This window comes from Megascapheus bottae, chromosome 28 (assembly GCF_031878675.1).
Source record: "Megascapheus bottae isolate mThoBot1 chromosome 28, mThoBot2.hap1, whole genome shotgun sequence".
NCBI lineage: Eukaryota > Metazoa > Chordata > Mammalia > Rodentia > Geomyidae > Megascapheus > Megascapheus bottae.
In genome coordinates, this window is record NC_143536.1 from 6,011,424 (window position 1) to 6,033,281 (window position 21,858).

At 53.0% G+C, this 21,858-nt stretch overlaps 1 protein-coding gene across 1 annotated transcript; it reads right to left on the minus strand.

Annotated features, from left to right (window-relative positions):
• Positions 1-9,815: 9,815 nt before the first annotated feature.
• LOC150045058 (uncharacterized) lies at positions 9,816-11,520 on the minus strand. The gene is made up of 2 exons (XM_090319865.1): positions 11,450-11,520; positions 9,816-11,221 (listed from the first exon to the last, which is right to left on the minus strand). The coding sequence occupies exon 2, from the start codon at positions 11,156-11,158 to the stop codon at positions 9,935-9,937; it is 1,224 nt and encodes a 407-aa protein (XP_090175991.1). The 5' UTR covers positions 11,159-11,221; positions 11,450-11,520; the 3' UTR covers positions 9,816-9,934.
• Positions 11,521-21,858: the final 10,338 nt, after the last annotated feature.

Below are 21,858 nucleotides of genomic sequence, written 5' to 3' on the forward strand. Positions count from 1 at the left end.
GGGGCTGGTGGGGACAAAAACACCACCGCTGTGACTAAGACAGAAAGCAGGCATGGGTTTCTGGAGGCAGCAGAGAGGCTGGCCTTGACAGAACCCAGCTGGCCTCCTACCTACAGCAGCATGGAGTTTGAAGTGCCTCTGAGTTCAAGACCCAGATCTACCTCCCTGGAGCCACACAGACCCCTCTTCATCCGTGACAGAGGGGTCATCACAGACATGGCAGGTCAGACCCGGGGGGATTCTTTGTCCCCCACCGTGTGGTCATGGCAGCACTAGGATGGAGTCCCTCGGGGCACCGATCTACCAAGGAGCAGAGAAAGCCAAAGGGCACAGACATATAATGGAGTATTACTGAGCCATGGAGAAGAATGAAAATGATGCAACTGGAGGCCGTCACGTTACGTGAACACGCCACACTGGGAAGGACGGATGTCTCATGTTCTCTCCCATAAGTGAAGTCCGGGTGTGTGTGCGTGCGTGCGTGTGCGTGCGTGTGCGTGTGTGCATGAAGGAAGCGGGGCAAAAGGGGAGAAGGGGCAGATGAATGGAGACAGGAAGGGTGGGCAAACACAGTCACAATCCTCAATGTACAGATGTGAAGATGGATAGAAGAAAGAAAGGCAGGAGAGGTGGCATTGGCCAAGGTGCATTGTCTTCACAGACTGACTGTTAAGTTGAAAACCCTGCATAAGATTACCTAAAGACAACAAAATAAGTCAGAGAGGGTGGTGGGTCAGCAGCTGTATTCAGGGAGTGAGGAGCGTCTGTATGGAACTAGACTGACACCGGTGAAAGCAGCTTGACAAGGGAGAAGAGAGACAAGAGAGAACCACGGCAAAAGGGACAGAATTTTACCAAAGTACCTGAGGTTTACCTATGGAAATGGCAACATGAAACCACCTTGAACAGTCAATACACAGGGACAGACTTGACAAATGACCAGGCGGCTTACAGGTGGCCCGGATGAAAGATGAGAAGTCGGAAAGCGAGTGAACCAATGCTGTGGACCTTCTCCCTGCCCCCCACGTCTCCCAGGCCGCTTCCTGATGCAGAGTCTGGACGGTCAGCCGTCCACACTGCCCGCCTCCCTTGCAGCTAGGCAGTCGGTCCTGGCCTGAAGACACCAGCAAGAGTCTACTGGGGAGAAACTCTATCATTTCATCCAAAGGCACAGCCGTCAGTGCACAGTCCTTTCCCTGGTCCCTTTCTTTTACACCTCCCTAAGAATGGAGGAAGTGACCCCTCTCGTGACCATAAGAGAAAGGTCAAAGGAATCACAGAAGCTTCCAGAGAGTCCTTGTGGCATATTGAAGCAATGCCAGTGACCAGCTACTGGGACTTCTCAACCTGGGAGAACCACTCCCCACTCTTCCTCTGAGCTGCAGCCATTTGCAATTCTAAATAACAGGAGGGCCTGGAAGCCAGCCAGCCCTGCTCCCCTCAGGCCCAGCTCTCAGGAGGGGACACCCCAAGCACTGCCACTGAGAGATACTGGCTAGCACCAATACCACAGCCAGCAGGTAGACAGAAAGATACCCAAAGACCAGTGTCATTTACCTGCTTTCTATTCCCATCACCCCTGAGCCTCCATAAGGTAGGTCCCCTGCCCTCCCCTTCTTTTTCTTTTCCCTTTCCCTTTCCTCAGGGCAGCCAATAGGAGAAGAGGTAGAAATCTCCCCAGGCAACATCTCTTCCCCTCTGCTGGCTCTATGGAGAAGCGGATTGGTGTGTGTGTGTGTGTGTGTGTGTGTGTGTGTGTGTGTGTGTGTGTGTGTGGAGTGGGAGGGGGGACTGAAAAATCCTGGAGAGCCATCATGGGTTCTCCAATGAAATTCCTCCCTCCACTGTCACAGCTGACGTAGGAAGTGCCTGCCACAGCCCCACTGCTTCTGCAACCGGGCCCCGCTCCCCCAAAGCTAAGGCCCACCCCACCCCCTCACTCTGCCCCCGTCCTGGGCAATTCCAGGATTCCCTCAGCACATTCTATCTCCACCACATTCACGGATCCACCGTGCTCACCAGTCCACGGCGTGGTGCCAGGCGGGGTGACATCCGTGGGCTGCCCACACTGCCCGCCTGCCACGCAGAAGGGAATTCCCAGGAGGACGGACGACGCATCCCTGGCCTACTGCGGACATGACCCTCTCAGTTCGCTCTCCTGGGCCAAATCTTGGTCCCACACCTCACCTGGGGTAAGCCGTCTCCCCGTGCTCCTGCTTCAACCTGCATCACCTGGTTGAGATATTACATTATTTCATGGCCTCTGCTCCAAGAGAATCAGGCTGATGTGGCTCGCTTTGGCTAAGTCGCTTGGGGTGAGAATTTAAATAAAGGTCTTGGCGAGTGTGTGAGAGAAGGCCCGCAGGACTTCTGCCTGGGGTTTACCGCAACAGGAGCCCATGGAAAGGGCTCCCTAGCTTCAGAAAAGCCAGGGACAGATGGCCTCAAGACCACCCTGGCAGAGCCTGAGATGAGGATTTGGGCATCTGGGACTCATGGTGAGTGCTCAGGAGAGAAAATGGAGGCGGTGGGGAAGGAGAAAGATGGAGGGGGGCTCCCAGGAGGCCCTGCCAGGACCTCATCCCACATGGAGCATGGGGTCATCAGCCATGACAAAGGTGCCACAAGGTGTGGCCTTTGTACGAAGGCACAAGCCACGCTGCCACTCCAGGCTGGCCTGGGGGAGGTGTGCTCTCTGGGGCAGACCTGGGGCACAATGCCTACCTGCAATCCTCTGAGACTGGAGGGATAAGCCAGACCCCGTCTGCAGGGCCCAGGAGGACGGGCCCTGTCCCAGTTCTCAACCCTGGCTCATCTCCGTGATTCTAACACGGGGTCTCCCAGCTTCCCCCCAGCCCCAGGACCCCCACTCATCACCTGCAAAAAAGCCCAAGATCCGGAGATACGTTGTGAAACCACAAACCCGACGCTTGGATTGCTGAGGCATGGAACTTCTTACCTTACCCTTAGCAAAAAGCCTAACTCTAAATCCATTCTCAGTAATTCCTAGAAAACCCAGCCATCCTCAGCTTGCTGACAACTCCCAAGCCTCTCCCTGTCCCCTGGACATCTCTGAGGAGAACCCTCAGCTGTACCACAGGTGCCCACCCCAGGGCCTTTGCACCTGGGGCTCCATCTTAGGTTCAACTCGTTCACTCCCTCACGCACTTTCCTTCTAGGCCCAGACGTCTGCCTTTTCAGATGAACCTTTTCTAACTAGCTATTAAAACAAGCAGGTCGTCCTCCTCCGTTTTCCTCCATATTCCGGTCCCTGTCTTAGACACTGTGTGCATTTGCTTTACGGGCTCCTTAGCTGAACGGGAAGGTCAGATCTGAGAGAGGGGGAGTTTTCTTCCGTGAGACTCACACTGTGTCCCCCACACCGAGGGATCGGATGGAGGAAGAAATAAACGATTCCTGGAAATGCTGCTCGTGTCGTGGAAGAAAGCACGAAAGCAGAACGCACAAGTCTGCAGTCACAATGGGGTTTAGGACCCCGAATTCGCCTCGGTGTGGAGGAAGGAGGCCCGTGGGGGGGCTGTGAATGTCCCCGGTGGCGGCCACGGGGGACACACTTCCGCAGAAGGGAGTGGAAACATGCCAGGGCATCTGTGAGTGCAGAGCAGAGGGGACGAGCGGTGTGCCACGCCCGGGTGCACTTCACCACGCTGGGAGAAACAGGGCAGTGCAGCGGCCTGTTCCCCACGTCTAGGTACAAGGCCTGGCTACAGAGTGTGAGGATGAGGAGGGAGGCGATGAGGAGGAGAAGGCAGGGAGGCCTTTCCGGGCTTCTGCCCATGTCCCTCGCTGGATGCTGGTGTTGTCTACCCTGGATCTGTGCGACCACATCCCCTCATCCCCTCATGCCAGCTCCAGTCCACACCTGCCCCATGACATGGGACAAGGCCACATCCACATTGACTGATCGGCCCCCGTAGGTGCCACATGGCCCACCAGCGGTCCTCACAGGCCACAGGCGCCACCAGGCAGACGGTGGCCCTGCCCAGGCTTGGCAATTCCAGCAGAGAGGGAAGAGGATGCCCTTGTGGGTACTTCTCCACCTCACGAGGGAGCAGTAGAGATCCCCCCGGCACTCAGGGCCCCAACCCCAGGGCCCCAATACCCTCACCCCACATCCTGGCCTGTTGGTTTCCCCCTGGTGCCTTTCCTGCCCCCGCCCTGTGTCCACCACTGCAACAGACAGGGTGGCTGGTGGGTCTGGGGAGCTGGACCATGAGCAGTTTCCATGGCAACCGTTGTCATGGTTTCAGGCCTGTTCTAGATGGCCGTGGCTGGAAGGGAGGCACATGGGGTCACTCCCGTCTCTGTCTCCTGCTGAGCCCCTCAGCCCTGGTCCCCGGGATGGGGCTGAAGTCTGATGTCACCAGGCCTCGGGGTGGTGCTGGGGGGTCCCCCATTCCCCTGTGCCCAGCCCTGTCTGGCTTCCCCCTCCTGCCACAGCTGGGTAGATGGGCAGCTCTGGAAATCCACGCCGCCCACCAGGCCTCAGGCTTCCATCTCTGCGAAGGCCAAACTCCTGGGCCGCTGGCTGTGCTCATGCTGTCGGGGAGAGGCGGCGGCCGTGGTCCAGGAAGGAGTGAACTCGGAAGGGCTGCGTCCCTGGCGCACAGCCCATGCATAGAACAATCCGAGCACACCCTCCTGGCGGCCTCCGTGCTGGCCCGGCCGGCCCCGCTTTCCACTCACCCTGCAGAGCAGCCACCAGAGGAGGGGCTCGAGCCTGGCCTGGAGGAGCCGACTCTGCCACGGCTGCCCCCTGGCAAGGGCTTCTGTCCTCCCACCCAGGCCTCCTCATCGGCTTCTCAGAAAGTAGAGTGAACTACGTGTGCTCCACCGAAGGCTCGAGCCGGTTCTGCTGTACTTTTTGGAGAAAGGGTCCCGGGCCGGCCTTGAACTCACAGCCCTTCGGACTCAAGCCTCCTGAGTGCTGAGATTACCGGCGTGAACTGCCGGGAGAAGGTGGGCCAGAGGCTGCCACATCAGTTTCACACTTTTACCAGAGAGCTATGTGGTTTCCTTGGCCACCCCTCCTTTTTCTGCCTCATAGTTCAGTGTAGCTGCTGGGCCTCCAGCTTTTACATCTGCATTCCAGTCATGTGGAATCGAGAGAGAAGAGGAGGCTCAAGGCAGATTCCAGCTGTCTTTTAAAAGATGCGAACCACACATCCACTGCTTCAATTTCCAACGGCCAAAACAAGCCCGGCTGACCCTTTGCTGGAAGGATGGCCGGGAAATTCTGTGTTTATACACATGCACTTCCCAGCAGCTGTCTAAGTATGCAGGGTCCATGGCAGAGGAAGGAAGAAAGAGTGGACTTGGGGAGATGAACCCCAATCTCTGCTGCAGGCTCTGTCCTCGTTCTACAAATGCAAACCAACAGCAAGTTCAAATGAAAGCCTGCGGTGAGCATTCTCCTCCATTTGTTTGGTTATCCGTTTTGTGTAGTCATCCCACAAGCATGCACGGTGGCATCAGTTGCGATCGGGCTATGGGGTGACATGTGAGTTATGAGACTTGACTAAGAAGGGGGGTAAAAGACTAAAGTGGTCTAAGCTTATCCCTGAGGTTGTTGTCCTCTTTAAGAAGAGAAACAAGGACAGGTTATTAAACTAAATTAATTTACAGCCCTCATCTTACCTAGCTTGCTCTAATTCACCTCATCTTACGTCACGTTTTCTTTTGTGTATCTGTCAGTACCAGGACTTGAACTCAAGGCCTGGGAACCGGCCCTGAGCTGCTTTTTGCTCAAGACAGCTCCACTTCTGGCTTTCTGGTGGTAAACTGGAGGTGAGACTGGCAAACGTCACTGCTGAGGCTGGATTCAAGGGTAAGCTTCAGAGCTCATCCGGGTGGGAGCTGCCAGCACCCAGCTGGTCAGTCTGTCTGTCTGTCTAGTATTACGTTCAGCCCCTTCTTCCCCTCCTTCTTCTTCCCGCCCACTGACAGTCTCTGCTGATGGTCTCTGGTTTCCAGCCCCGATGGACTGCTGGTCTTTTCAGGCCTAGGCTGTGAAGGCGAGGTAAGGCACGCCACGTCTGCCTTTCTCCTCTCGCTGCCTCTGGCTTCTCCTCCTGGGACAGGGTGGGGCTCAGTCCCCCCACCATCCTGCACATGGAATGGCTTCACCCTCTTCAGAGATGCATAGTACCCCGTTGTGGGCGTCTGCAACGTTTTCCTCCATCCACGCGTCCACCGCTGGGTACCTGGGCCAGTTCCGGGTCTCAGCCGCTGCCCGCAGCAGTGTCGCTCCCTGCACGCACAGGTGTCCAGGTGTGTTTCGAGGGGCAGTGGCAGCACACTGGCATCTGGTAGTCGCACCCCGCTTGCTGGCCCTCCATGCTGGCTTCCAGCCTCCTCTCCCGGTTGCCCTGCGCCAGGCTTCAGCTGGCATCTCCGTGTGGCGTGGATTCACAACAACATTATTAAGGGGTTTTTGTTGTTGTTGTTGTTGTTTTGGGTTGTTTTTTAAGAGCCAAGCCACCACTGAGCAGAAGAGGCTGAAAAGGGGCAGAAAACAGCACAAACCCAAGCGTCCATCCCATTGGGAGCTGGGAACGAAACGGAGCTTCCAGAACGGTCCTCGGGCCTTGGGGCTCCAGAGTTCCCAGTGGCCAAGGCCAAGGTCAGGCCGCACAAGCAGGGGCTGAGGCCTGGGGCAGACACAGGGCCCCCGATCTCTGGAGATAAAGAAGCCCTGAGGAAGTTCAAAGGGGGAGAAAGTGGGGAGAAGAAGATGAAAGCGGCTGGGCCATCCGTTATTTTGATTTATGCTTCTTTTTTCCCCCCTTTAATTTCAAAGGGAATTAAAGGAGATGAATTAAGGCTTCTTGATGACCCCGACCACGTCAGAAATACGAATCTCTGCTCCATCTCCCTCAAGCCCCCAGTGGCCTCTCCCAGGGGCTAGGGTGATGGGGTAATGAAAGCGGTCGAGGGGGGCAGCTTGTGTCCCCCCCATCCCGCCCCCTCCTCACCCCTGTCTCCTGGCCTCTCTCCCTTTCATGTCTCTGTTTGACATGGAATGGAAAAATCACGAGGTGTTGAGTATCATTAACTCTCAGACACCTTGGAAGTCGATGGGGAAGTGGAAACATATCGGGGCCCCCCGGCCGGCCCATGTCTCCCTTGAAATCTGTCCCCCCCCCCAATCCCCTCTGCTTTGCAGATGAAAAGAAACACTTTGGCAGACTGACAGTCTTGGGGAGAGAGGGCTGCGGGGTGAGGGGGGACACGCAGGATAAAGCAGAGTGTGATTTACTCGTGCGCACACATGGTTCCAGACGTTTAATAAACAGGTTGACACTCCCGGGCTTCCCCTCATTAGGTGGACGCGGACGCCCGCCTGGCATAAATCAGACGGGCGGGTTATCAAAGCTTGTGCTCGGGAGCAGTGCCCGGGCGCCCTCCTGTCTGCTCACAGGCAAGGGAGCAACCAGCAAGCTGCAAAGAATTAGTCCCAGCATGACGTCGATTTAATACGCAAGCAAACCCCCCTCCCCAGCCCCCAGGAGGGGCAGGGCCGGGTGCACGGGCAGGCGCCCGCAGGTACACCACATGCCCGATGGGGCCCTGCACACAGCTGATGTGGGGTACTGCCTGGCTGGCTGGCTGGCTTGAAGGACTAGGGCAAAGTTAGGAATCAAGCCTGCGTATTCGTGGGGCTAAGGGCCACAGAGGAAGCGTCAAAGCGATTCCAAGCCAGCAGGTTTCCAGGGAAAGCTTCTCCCCATTTCCCCCAACCTCCATCTACCACTAACTCTCAAACTGTCCAGCAGTTTCTAACAAACTTGAATGCGCTGTTTTTCTTTTCTCCCGTGTGGCCAAAACATTACACGGGAGAGAAATGAACCGGTGAGTTCACAAAGTCTTCCACACAAACACCCCACGACATCCTGATTCCTAATTAGCCCCCACAGGCGAAATGATGCAGATACCCATGGAGAAGAAAGACATACTGCGGTATATCCATTCAATGGAATACTACATGGCACTGAAAAAGAATGACACTTGACAATTGACAGGGCCTTGACGCTGAAGTAAGAAAACCAGGCCTGCGAAGGCACATCGTGCCTGATTGCATTTCTGGGACATTTGGAGAAAAGCAAAATAATCTCAGGTAGTAAATGCCAGGACAGAACAGCAGGATAAAGGAGAGGGAGCTGGGTGCAGAGTAGCTTTCCAGGGAGATAGAAGTGCTGAGACACTGGACAATGGTGACAGACGTGAATATACTTCCATAAGGAGACATTCATCAGAGCCAGGCGGCACCAGGTCACACCTGCAGCCCAGCTGCGCCTGAGGCTGAGACCTAGAGGATCATGGTTCAAAGCCAGCCCCGACAGAAAAGCCTTCGAGAATCCATCTGCAATTGACCAGCGAAATACCAGACTGGAAGTAGGGCTCACGTAGGTGGGGGGTACCAGCCATGAATAAGAAAGCTGAACAAGAACACCAGGCCCTCCCGCAGCCCCTCTGTTGATATCTGCGTATCTTGGGTTGCCTTTAAATCAACAGATGCGTTCAGTGCCCTCCCCGGGGCCTTTGCCCACACTGCTCTCTCGACTGGATGGTAACCCCGCATGCCAGGCAGCTTGACTGACACATCCTCAAAGCACTCACTCGGTGACTCCACCATCCAACTCCCTGCTTCCTAACGTCTGACCACCTTAGACTCCTCACAGAAGTGATCTCTTGGCGACTATTTACTAACATAAGGAGTCTTGTGTATTAATGGGGGAAATTGAGGTCCGGTGAGGATTTGGGGCCCATCCAGGTAAGTAGGGCGATGCTTTCAGGATGGTTGGCCTCATTGCACCTGTGAATGCAGGAGGAAGGGAGGGGGCGCGCGGATCAGATAAAGAGGATGAATGGGACATGGACAGGCAATTCTCGCATTCAACTTTGCTCTTATGACTACCTGGGGAACAAAGCAAGATAGGAATGAGCGGGAACTTGAGCCCCTGCCTTCAAAAGACATTCCTGCCCTGAACGTGTCCCCTCGCCTTTCATTCTCGTTTCTGTCTTTACCCTGGGCTTCTCCCCCTTTCCATCCCCCAGAGTCCAATACTTGGGTCTTTTTACTGAGGAGGAAAAAGAGAAGGAAGAAAAGCAAAACTGGGGAGCACACAGACCCACAGAATCAACCAGATGAATTACAGTTTTATTTAGAATGGAACATGGGCCATTCGTCATAGCAAGTAGCTTTCCATGCTTTTCTAACATTGAGGTTCAATAGAAAAATTCTTTACAGCGTCGTTATGTTCAAGCCAGGGTTGTACTCAGGGTTTTTTTTTTCTTTTAATTAGTAGTAGGAGTAATAATAATTTGATCACTGAAAGGAAGCAAGAAGGAAGAAAGAGCTAAATGTGGACGTGCTTGTTCACAGAACAATTTGTCCTTGACTGAAGGCCATTCCTGGGCATTTCTGCTGTGGCGCCTTTACCCAGAAAAGGAAATGTTGGTGGCAGAACAGCAGCCAAAGGGCAGGAGAAGGGAAGGGGGTTTGCTTGGCTTTGTGGTCAGCTTCTCGTGAACCGGGTGATGACAATTCATCTCTAAAGGCTGAGTGCACATCCACCTGTGGGGGCTGTGCTCTCCCCAAGTGTCCGGTAGGGGGGGCCCTCACCCGGCCCGCGTGTGTCCAGCGTGAAACTTCCAGATCACCCCATCCAAGGATGGGAGGGGCCAACAGGGACGAGGCGGCGCTGGTCCGCAGAGCTGGCCGGGCGTCCCCCGAGGACCCAGAGCCCGGGGGTGTCCACATGTGTGCGTGCCTGCGCAGAGGGCTCCCCGGGGAAGGGAGGGACCCCATGTGCAGGAGGGGAGCACTCACTCCGTCCTCCTCCTGACTCTGCGCAGACCGGCTTGAGTCGGGGTTCTGGAGGCAGGGCCCAGTGGGGCTGTGACCCCACCCTCACTGTCTTCGTCCCCCTCTTCTCCCTCCTCCTCTTCCTCCTTTCCCTCCTCGTCCTCCTTTCCCTCCTCGTCCTCCTCTTCTCCCCCTTCCTTTTCCTCCTTTTCCTTCTTTTCCTTCTTTTCCTCCTTTTCCTCCTTTTGCTCCTTTTCCTTCTTTTCTCCCTCCTCCTCCTCCTCTTCTTCCTCTTCTCCCTCCTCCTCCTCCTTCTCTTCTCCCTCCTCTTCCTCTTATTGTTTCTCCCTTTTCACTTTCTCTTTTTCTTCCTCTTCCTCCTCCTTCCTCTTTCTCATCATGCCCTCCTAACTTTTCTTCCTCCTCCTCCTCCTCCTCTTCTTCATCTACTTCTTCCCCCATCTCTTCTTCCTCTTCCTCCTCTTCTTCTTCCTCCTCCTCCACCTCTTCTTCTACTTCTTCCACCTCTTCTTCCTCTTCCTCCACCTCTTCTTCCTCTTCTTCTTCCACCTCTTCTTCCTCATCTTCCTCTATCTCTTCTTCCTCTTCTTCCTCCACCTCTTCTTCCTCTTCCTCCTCTAACTCTTCTTCCTCTTCTTCCTCCACCTCCTCCTCCTCTTCTTCCTCCTCCTCCTCTTCTTCCTCCTCTTCCTCTTCTTCCTCCTCTTCCTCCTCTTCTTCCTCTTCCTCTTCCTCCACCACTTCCTCCTCTATGTCTGCTTCTTCCTCCTCCTCTACACTTTCCTCGTCTTCTTCCTCCATTTCCTCCCTTTTATGTTGCGCCTCCTTCCTCTTCCTCCTCCTTTCTCTTCTTCTTCCTATCGCCCCTCTTCTTCCTCCTCCACATCCTCGTTCTCTTTTTCCTTCTCCTCTTATAGCTCCTTTTCCTCCTCTTCCTTTTTCTTCTCCTCTTCCTCCTCCACTTTTTTTCACTCCTTTCCTTCCTCCTCTTTGTCTTACTCCTGTTCCTCTTCCTCCTCCATGTCTTCTTCCTCCTTCTCTTCTTACACTTCTTCTTCCTCCTGTTCCTCCTCTTCCTCCTCTTCGTCTTCCTCCTCTTCCTCTTGATTTTCCTCTTCCTCTTCTTTCTTCTATTCCTCTTCTCCCTGCTCCTCTTTCTCTTCTTCCTCCTCCTTTTTCCTTCCCTCCTCCTCCTCCTCCCCTCCCTCTTCTTCTCCCTCTCCGTCTCTCCTCACTGGTCTCAGTGGTTCTGAAATGCGGTGACTCTATGCGGTTCCGGCCCTGCTCCATCCTGGGCTGAGCCCGCATTCGCGTTCACCGTGAGGGGCTGGATGCCCCCCGGCCTGGAACTCTTCACTGGGTTGCGGGTATCTGGAGAGGAGAGGGGACGGGGACATGTGTGGAGCACAATCTCACCAACACCCTCATCCTGACAGCGGGGCCATTCAGACACAAGGGTGCGGAGGGCCTGACCCACATTTCCCAGTTTCCCCATGCTGGAGCTGGGAATCGAACCCGGGGCTGTGAGCTCTCATGTCCCCATCCACCGGGGGCCAGGATGGGCTCCCGTCCACCCCCCCACAGCTCACCACATCTTACCGGGATGGCAGAGCTCAGAGCAGAGGGACAGGAGGACGTGGTTCTGTCCTCTCTACTCCCTCCTGAGGGTCTGTGACAGGGCTCAGGAGAGGGAGAGCGGCCCTGAGTGAGGGTAGCCAGGCAACCCCAGCATTCTGCCTTCCGCCTGGGCCGGATGGTTCTCTCCCCCCACCCCCCCTCTGGACTGGGAGACGTGAGGAGACAGAGCTCCCTCCATCCAGTTGCCGGCACAGTTAAATGAGATAATAAGCCCTCGAGAGCTCAGCTCTGCCTCAGGAATGAAGTCCAGCCCCCCGACTCCTGTTCCACTCATTGTTTCTACCACCACTGAGTTTGATGACAACTCTTTGACTTCCATACGGAAAATTGGGGTATTTCCTGAAGCCAGAACAAAGGAACCAGGGGAAAAAAGATCTATCAGGCACGTCTAAGTTTGGTGTCCCTCTATGATCTGTAGCCACATGCTAACCACACCGTGTGTGGAAAGGGGGTGCTATAATAACCCAAGCAGAGCCGGCCACACCCTTGGCCACCTAGAGTGGGAGTCTGACTCGCTGGGACCCTAATTCTATCTCGCTGGCGATGAGGCTGGGCCACCCTGGAGTGTGAATAGCCATGGTTTCTTTCCACTGCCCCTCCTCCCATGCTGTCCCCCTCTACTCGCTGGCAGTGGCTCCAGCCACCCCATCCCGCCAGTTGGATCTCCTTGGGCATTCAGAGGCCACCATGCCTGCTCAGGGCCTTCGCACTGACTGCTGCCTCCTTCCGGAATGTTCTTCTGCCACGGTCATGTCTGTGGCTTCTTCTAGAACGTCTTCCCCTTTCTGAATCTCCTGCAGCCCAGACTCAAGTCTTCTTTGCCAGTCCCCGTGTTTTCAACCCTCACCTTGCCTGCCCCTCCGCCCCGTAGCTATCTCGAGAGATCTGTGGTGCCTCTACCAAGCAGGAGCCGCTCAGGGACTCCAAGTCCCAGAAGAACCATGTCGGGGTCATGGTTGGTTGTGACAATTGGGTAAGGCTGGGCAATGCCCTGAGAGGCTCCTCAGTGCACCCTGAGACCCCCAAGTGAGAAGCACAGGAGACGAAGGCCTGGTGTGGAGTGGCGTTTCTCATGGATGATTCTGAGGCCAATCTCTGCCTCGTGCTGGCTCTACAACAGGAACTGAATCGCAACCATCCCTCCTGGATGGGTTTCGGGGATGGATTGGCGCCTCTGGATGGTTCCTTGGGGAAAAGAATTTTCAGCTTCACCGAAGTCCCAAAGGAGAAGAAACACCTCTTCAGATCAGCAGCTGATGGGATCAGCTTTTGCCGGAAGGAAAACAAAGAAAGATGGCCCCTGACCGCCCCTCCCGCTCGCACATTGTGTTCTATGTTTAACGCGTCTTGCTGATACCCTTGGCCCACAGAATCTCTGAATCCAGGAAACCATTATGACTGCTTGGGGTCAAAGGTTGCTGCTATTGTAACCCACTTCCTCCATCAGAGTTTTAAATTTGGAAAATGCCCTTATGGCTATTGTACGGAATGTCAGCGCTCAGATAACCTCGAGACTGTTTTTATGTAGCCCCCACAATCACTAGTTCTCCCTCCCCCACCCCACCCCGCCCCTGAACCCCCCCCCAAAAGGTTTTTTTGTTGTTTTTATTTTTTTTAATGACAGAGTAGGAAGGGGCTTTCCTCAGGGCATCATGCTAACAGACAAGCGGTCAGATAAGAGTCAGCAGATCTCTCCAGCCTTGAGCAGAATAAAAGCCAGAGAGCTTGTCAAATTCCCAGGGGCTCCCCCAAAATAAAATTCTCGGTTTTTTGTTTTGTTTTTTTTTAAGATGACTGGAGTCGGGCGGGGCGGGGGAGGAAAGAAAAGAAAGCAGACTTATAAGGGACTGGCAATTTTTGGTGACAATAAACAGTTGAAACTTTCAGGGGCAGGGTTGAGAATAGCCAGGGACACTTCCGGAACTTAAAACCGACATCAAGAAATGCGTGCTCGGGACTTTTGATGTGTTCCTGATCGGTGTTAGAAATCAGGCATCAAGAAAATCTCGGGATTTGGTCAGCGGTCAGTACTTGACAAGAAGCCCAGGAGAAGCTGGCTAACGAGGAATACCAGGTCTTAGGACTGCATATGATAAATTCAAGGAAAAGTGGGAAGCTGGTTTCGCCAATAATGTGGGGACACAGGGCATATGGGCCATGTCTGGGGAGAAGGCCTAAAGGAAGGAGCAGCTGGGAGGACCGGGAGGTCATCGCAGGTCAGGTGTCTCTGGGATCAAGGTGGGGGGGAGACCACAAGGGAGAGGACACAAGCCGAGCACCCGGCATGCAGGAAGTTCTATAGTGAGGCGCCGGCCCCTGGCTTCATGCGCCTGAGCAGAAATCTTAACCACCTGAAGACTGTTTCCTCATCTGTCCACCAGGTCTACACATCCTAGTTCTATGCCTTACAGGAAGGCAGGGGGGGAGCAATGTACCCAGCACAGGGCAAGTATTCCATAATTCATACCAGCCTTATCAGAAACAAGACAGGCTCCTTCCCCTTCTGTTGTCCATACAATAGTGGGCCGAGCGTACACCAGAGGGATTGAAAGATGAGCTACGTCGGGCGCTAACGGCTCAGGCCTATACTCCCTCCTTCTCAGGAGGGCTGAGATCTGAGGACCATAGTTCAAAGCCAACCCAGGCAGGAAAGTCTGTGAGACTTATTTCCAATGAACCACCAGGACATCAGAAATGGCACTGTGGCTCAAAGTGGTAGAGCACTAGGCTTGAGTGAAAAAGCTCAGGGACAGCATCCTTTTCCCCTCCAAAGTGACCTTAGAGTCACCACCCAACTAAGCGGTCTATTACACTTCTGGAAAAACATAGGCTCTGACACAGCCGGTACAGCGCCGAGGATAGAGGCCGAGGAGCACCTGCAGCCAGGTTCACCAGAAGTCATCCAGTCCAGAGCTAAAGGAGCCAACAACCATGTCACCCACAACACGAAACACACGAGGGACAAAAGCGAGCGGGAGAGCACAGAGCTAAAAACACTTCTTCCTGCAAAGCAAACACCTGGCGGAGAACGTGAGTCCATCTTCCTCCAAACAACAAACGGGGATGAAAAGAAGTTCAACATCACAGGGAGGGACAGACAGTGAACCCCGGGGATGATCCTAATTTTTTTTTAAATGAGCTAACTGCAGAAAACAATAACTGTGGGCCAGGATGTGGAGGGAGAGAGTCCCTGTCCCAGGCTGTTGGGGATCTCCCAGCACCTCTGTACCTTGTACATAAAAGATGGCATCCCCTTGAACTTTATGGTGAACATATTGCAGATTTTTATCCCAAAGAATTTGAAAACAGGACCTAGAAGAAACATCTACTACTCTCCATAGCCAAGAGGGGGATGAAGAAGCTTAAAAAAAAAAAAAAAGCTGTTCGAGCCGGGCGCAGTGGTGTAATCCTAGCTACTCAGGAGGCTCAAAGGTTCAAAGCCAGCCCAGGCACAAAAGGACCTGAGATTCTTATCTCCAGTTAAGCTCTCAACAAGGCCAAGTGGGCCTGTGGCTCAGGGGTAGGGCTGTAGCCTGGAGCTGAGGAGCTCTGGAACAGCGCCTGGCCCATGACCCCCCCCCCCCCAAAAAAAAAAAGATATTCTCTCAGCCTCTGCTCTACATGGAGGTCAGGCTCAACCCAACTCTTCTTATCATCCGTGAAGCAGGCCTCGAGGGCGCAGTCCCCACCAGCAACCATCCACAGTCAGCTGCAACTCCTGTCACCATCACACCGTCCAGTGGTGGAATCTGTGTGCATGACCCCTGACCCTGAGCTATCAGAGCATAAGCGTTCTGTTTTCAAATCTAGGGGTTGGAGGTATGGTTCGGTTGGTAGAGTGCCAACCAATGAACCAAAGGGTCAAGTCCTGAGTTTGAGTCCTAGTCAGAATATAAAGGAAATGCGAATAAAAAAACCCTAAGATATCACCTTACCCCAATAAGAATGGCCAAGATTTTGAACTCAGACAATGACAGATGCTGGCGGGGTTGTGGAGAAAAAGGAACCCTTACTGCACTGCCGATGGGATTGTAAGCAAGTTCAGCCACTCTGGAAAGCAGTGTGGAGGTTTCTTAAAAAACTGAAAATTGACCTTCCCTACGATCCCGCCATACCACTTCTGGGCATCTATCCTGAACATCATAAGCCAGGATACGACAAGGACACCTGCTCAGCTATGTTCATCTCTGCACTATTCACAATAGCCAGGCGATGAAAACAATCCAGATGCCCTACTGCAGATGAATGGATACAGAAAATGTGGTATATATACACAATGGAATTCTACATAGCCAACAGACAAGATAAAATAATGGCATTTGCAGGGAAGTGGATGAATCTAGAGCAAATCATGTTGAGTGAGACAAGTCAAGGCCAAAGGAACAAAAGGAGTATGGTATCCTTAATATGTGGCTATTAGATCCACACAGTACAAGAGCAAGGATTCAATATTTGCTCAATGCTATGGACATGGTATTGGAAATATAAACATAACTATCTGGACATAAAAAATTATGACTCTATAGACATAATGCTTTATTATATAGATTAATATGTATCTATGACATATAAACCCTCAGCCTAATTTTAATTTTATTCTAAAATCTAAGTAATTAAAAGAAGGGTTACATTATATTCACCAGATAGAAGGTGCATTGCTTCACAAACATTGATACCCTTTCTCATGTCTTGGTCCCCATTTCCCTCCCTCCACCCCCAATAAATTCTTTAATAAAAAAAAGACAGAAATCCAAAGCAAGACCCCAGAATGTGGCCTTCTGGTCCATCCAAGAGGCTCTGTGGGCCTCCAGCCTCCACCCCACATGCCTGCAGGTTCAGAGCAACCCAGCTCAGGACTTCTGACTCACAGCTCTTGTACGTTACCCAACATTTCTTTTAAAGAGCATTGCTCCCCCTTTCCCCCAAATCTTTGACTAATATCCCTGTCTACCCCCATTTTGTGTGAAAGCCCAGCAAAGGACAAACTTCTATGTGGACAATGAAATGAGACCCTGAGTTTCCGTGATATAACAAGCATTCGGGGACTCTCTTTTCCACAACTCTGTAAGAGTTTTAAAACTGTACATCTAATCCTCATCTATATACTCTTAAACAAAGCTGTTCTGTTCTCTTTTGTTTTAAATATATATATATATATGTATATATATAATCACCTTGTTCCCACCAGTCGACGATTACTTCTAAATAATGATAGAGTAAGGCTACCGTCTGCTAATGGCTTTTGATTTTTGATTTTTTTTTTTGCTTTACCCAAATCACATCATGATTAGCCAGAGAGAGAGAGAGAGAGAGAGAGAGAGAGAGAGAGAGTTTTTTTCTATTTTATTTCCTTGATTCATAGGTCCTTAATGAAAGCAAAATTCAACCCTCCCTTGGTCTTGTATGAATTAGGGACCGTGTAAACAGTACTTAACAGTTCTAATTGAAGGTCAGTAAATCCCCAAGAAATTAAATGAATCCTGCAGGGAGCCGTGTAAATCTCCCTCCGTTTTAGTGCAGACCAGCCAAGCCCCCAGCCTGCCTTGTTCAGGGCCTAATAAACGTGGTATGCCTCTAATCAAATCCATTTTGCACCAAAAGGGGTAAGGAGTGTAAATCACAATTGCCCTTGGCACTAAACCCTTGGCCCAGAGAGGCCCGAGCGTGCCAAATACCAGCAGAAGCGAACTTGGAGAACTTGGTTAGCTGTCTGGAGGGACTTCCCAGGTCTGAGCACACAGTCAAGCCTCTCAGCAGGGGAATCCAGACAGGGGTGCAAACTCCCAAAGGGATGGTCATTGCAAATCACTGCCTCCATCCCTCTTATTCCTTTGCTTCTATTTGGAAACTCAGGCGTGATCAAAAAGCTATACTGGATTCAGAGGTGCCAGTGCCTCTATCTGCCCTTGACGTTCAGGGACTATTTCACAGAATACCTGAATACCTGCCATCTTGAAGAGGTTAATAGTAAAAAAACAAACAAAAAATAAATACTTGGCAGTGTGTGGGGGGTCCCTGATGTGAAGAGAAAACTGCACCTCGTGTCAAGGGCAGTGCCTGAGTCTCCATCTTTCCCTCTGGACTACAAGGGGAGAACCAGGCCTTTCTTTACCACAGCTGTCCACGTACAGGGCAGAATGAACAGAAGATGTGAATGAGACAAAAGTATTCTAAGGTCTTGCAGTGAGAGGGATTGGTTGAGGGTTTTTCTTTTTGCCCCATCCTCAATCTATTGAAATCCATTCAGTCTCTCGCCTTTGTGTCATCCATCTCAGTAGACTTTACCTTCTTTATTTCTCACATGGGAAAACTGAATCCCAGGAAAATTGGGGGAAAAAAAACTATGCCTCTGAGTCACCCGGCTGGTTGAGTAAATTGGGTGAGGGCCTGGAAATCAAATCTGGTGTCTACTGTGTAGAGAAGATTCCATTTTCTCTTCCTGCCATGCTTCTTTAGAGCAACAGGACAAGGAAGCAAACTAGCCCATCTCCAGAGAGATTTACCCCAAAGGAGAATGGTACCCAAATGGGTCAAGGTACCGCTCTTCAAAAGCAGAGGGTGGTAGCAAGGAAGAAAGTTCTGGAATCAAACTAAGGAGCTCAGAGGTGTCCATGAAGCAAGGTCCTTCATGCTTCCCAGGCCAGTCCCAAAGGGCCACTCTGAGTCAGGATGCCACCCCCTGCAGCTGTTAACTGGGCTTCATTTCCATGTTGGCCATGTGACTCCTTCCTGGATAACTAAATTCTTGCTTCCCCTCAGCGCAAGCTGTCCTGTGTCTCCATCGCACAAACCCTCCTGAGAGAGCTCTCCACTCACGGGCCTGGGGCCCCGCCAGCATCCATGGACACACTTTATTCCTCCCTTCCTGCTCCCTCCCTGCTCCAGTGTCCTATAATATCTATAAATCTGTCCGGGGTCAGGATGGAGTGGTCTGGACTGCAGAGAGTGAACACACTCGCTGGTCAATTGCAAGAAACCAGGGTTTGTTGTAAAATGAAGGGAAACCATAAGGTTTCCCAACAGAAATCTAGCAGAACCAGATTTTACCCAATTTCCATTCCCTTCTATCTCCAGAAGTGGAAATGTGCACATCGGACGGTGTTCGTGTGCAGAAACGCATGCCTGTGTGCTCTCATGCACACACGCACATGCGCACACACACACACACACACACACACACACACACTCACCGTGGTGTGCCTGGAGCCAGCACTTCTGGAATGGCTGGCACCTTAATTGCTCTTCTCTCCCTGTGACGTGGATTGGAGGTGACATGTCCTGGGCGTGGCGCGGCTTCCCCCTGTCACAGGCCATCACCAGAGCTGTCACCAGGAGAGGGCTGGAAGCCACTGGCAGGGCAGGGTGCGGGCTCATGGATTGGATCCGGGCTGCGTGCGCAGGGCTGGTGAGATGCTTCCCAGAGCGGCTTCCGAAGGCGCCCTGCCCTGCTCACCTCCGCCTGGGGAGAGCTCACAGGACCTGACATTGGGGAGGGCGGGTGCTCAGCCAGGCCATGCCAACCCAGGCCTCGCACCCCAAAGACGGGAAGGAGCTGAGTTCTTGGGTGGTGAGCCAGGCCCCTGGAGAGAAACTGGGTGGTGGGAACAAGGAATGCCAGGGAGCCAAGTTCCTGGCCCCCAGTGGCAAAGAGACTTTGCTTTAGCTCCCCTGCTGTCGTGAAGCTACGCCTCGGTTTCCTCACCTCAGAGAGTGGAGGGGAGGATCAAACATGAAATTGCATCACCATCCTAATAAGCCACCCTGGTGCCCTGCCTCTGTGGGCTCCTAGTTGGACACGGGTGCCCACTCCTGCCCCTTCCGCCAAGGTCACTCTTCCAGAGCAGACACCAGACCTCGCCAGCCCTGCCTAGCACCCAGGGCTCCCACTGCGCTGGGAAGAGAAACAGCTCCCTTTTCAATCTTCCCCAACCCAACCGCACACCTTCGTCCACTGAGCCACCCGCCTTCTGTGGACTTGCCCTGTGCCTGGGGCACCCAGCCTGCTCTCCACTTCAGAGCTCTGCTCAGAGGTCACATCCTGAACCTCCTCTCCTCACCTCTCCTCTCCTCTCCCCTCTCCTCTTGAAAAATCAAGACACTGTGGCAACGTAAGGCCAGAGTTCTTGTCTGGCACAGCTTCACTTTTGCACCCCTGCCACCCCCCCTCCAGCCCTGTGCTTGGGACATGTCCATGCTCTGTCAGCACAGGGTGCCATCTGAGAGATGGCAAGGTCCCCAGGGCCACCCTAGCAGACAGGGGACAGATTCTCTCCTGCCATGAGCCCCAGCCTCAGCTGAGGACACCTCCATCCTTGCACCCATGTGGGAAGTCCCCATCTCGACCCCTCCTGGATTACTTCTCAGACCAGCAAACACCAGCCAGATGCTGAGAACTGTCCCTGGCCATCCCCAAGATTTGCAGAGTCTCAGAGCCTGTGGGGCCTAGGGAGCCTGAGCGGTGGGCCTCTAGTGTCCACACGGGGACAGTGGCCCACAGAGACGCCACCAAGGACAGGGCACTCAGCCCCCTGCTCCTGGCTGTATTGACCTTTGGGATCAGAATCCTGGCACGACCCTTGGTACACGAGGCTTCTGAATGTCCATCAATGCCACTGGAGAGATCTTCTTCCCTGGCCTGTGCATTCGCCACATCCCCGCTACCAGGGTCTTTACCCTCCCCGTCCCCTCTCCACCCTCAGCCAGCTAGGTGTCCTCACTGCTCTGGGTCCTTGGCACCCACAAGGTACCTGGCACATACTCTGTAAACCATTTGCTCATGGATGCAAGACCAGACCTCAACATCCAAGCCTTGCCTCCTCCCCTGCCCACAGTCCCTTCACACGTTGAACGTCAGCTGGATTTTATTATTAATAATAAAAGCAGCCTATGATTTATGGGGCAGCGTGGAGCTCAGGCTGACTGGTGGGCGTAAGCTCTGCATGTAAAAACCAAGCTGCTACCGGAAACCTGAAGTTCGGGAAAGAAGAAGGGAGGAAGCCACGGAGACGTGTGCAGTCAGGTCCACAGAGTGTCCTCTCATCAGTCCGTGGAGCCTGTCTACTGGGCACGCAGGTCACCCCGCCATAGCCCCTGCCCTCCTCCTCCTCTACCGGCTCTCCCAGGCTTGCCGAGAATAGGTCTCTCTCCAGAACCTGGGCTCTTCTCATAAGTCAGAAACACCACACTGGGACTGGAGGGCAGAGTGAGACCGCGACCATCAATGAGATTAGAGTGCACTTTTGGCCTGGAGGGTTGCTTTGTTTGGCTCATTCCATGCTTGTAAAAAATCTGAATCAATTGCAGACATTCAAAAATCAGATTTCACATTAAAACACACACACACACACACACACACACACACACACACACACACACACCAATCTCCATTTCTCTCCTCTTGAAAAATCAAGACACTGTGGCAACAATTCGCATGAGCTGAGTGATGGCTATGCACTCTAGAGGGGCCATCTCCTTCCCCCCCACCTTCTCTCCTTCCCCAGTTTATCCATTTCTCCATAGAGCACTTGCCCCATGCCCAATGCTTATTTGCACAACCCTAACAACCTGTCACCCAAGAGGGTGAGTGAGCCCCGGCTCCATTTCGTCATGGGAAAGCCGGGGACTTGAACAGCATTCACAAATGAATGACATCTCCAGGTCTTGATCCCAGGCTCCCAGTCTGCCCTCCAGGCCTCTTTCTTCTCCAGGCTACCTGCTACAAGGCAGGAAAGTCTACTGAACGTATCTCCCAGGATTGCTGTGATAAATGACCATGGACTGGCTGGCTTCTAATAAAGGGAGTACCTTTGCTTGGTTCTGTCCAGAATCAAGGTGTCTGCAGGTCACGGGTGCCTCTGGGAGGCCTGAAGGAACACCCTTCCTGCCTCTCTAAGCTCCCAGGGCTTCTGGGATTCCATGGCACACGGCAGTACCACTCCAGTCTCTACTCTGTGCTTGTCGGCTTTCCCTCCTGCATCTCAGTGTGACCTTGCTTCTCTCTGTCCAGCTACCCTCTGCCTGTCTCCTGTGGACACTTGTCCTCGTGTCCAGGGCCCACCCATGTGCTCCAGAGTCCAACATCCTCTGAACATTCTTCATTTGTATCTACAAAGACTTTTCCCAAATAACATCTCATTCACAGGCATGCTGTGTTCCCATGGGCTTACCTTTCCGCAGGCCTCTAATCAACCACAAAGCCAAGAGAATTTTCTAGAGAGGCTGTCTTAGTTGGACGTGTGTGTGTGTGTGTGTGTGTGTGTGTGTGTGGTGACAAATAGTTTTTTTTTTTTTTTTTTACTGAAATGTAAAAGGAGGAAGCAGTTTGCTCAGGGTTTCTGAGGTTTCAGTCCAGCCTGGCAGGCAGGCTCCAG

Bases quoted from the DNA above. Each gene is read 5' to 3' on its own strand.
- LOC150045058 (XM_090319865.1), bottom strand. From the start codon at position 11,158: ATGCGGGCTCAGCCCAGGATGGAGCAGGGCCGGAACCGCATAGAGTCA.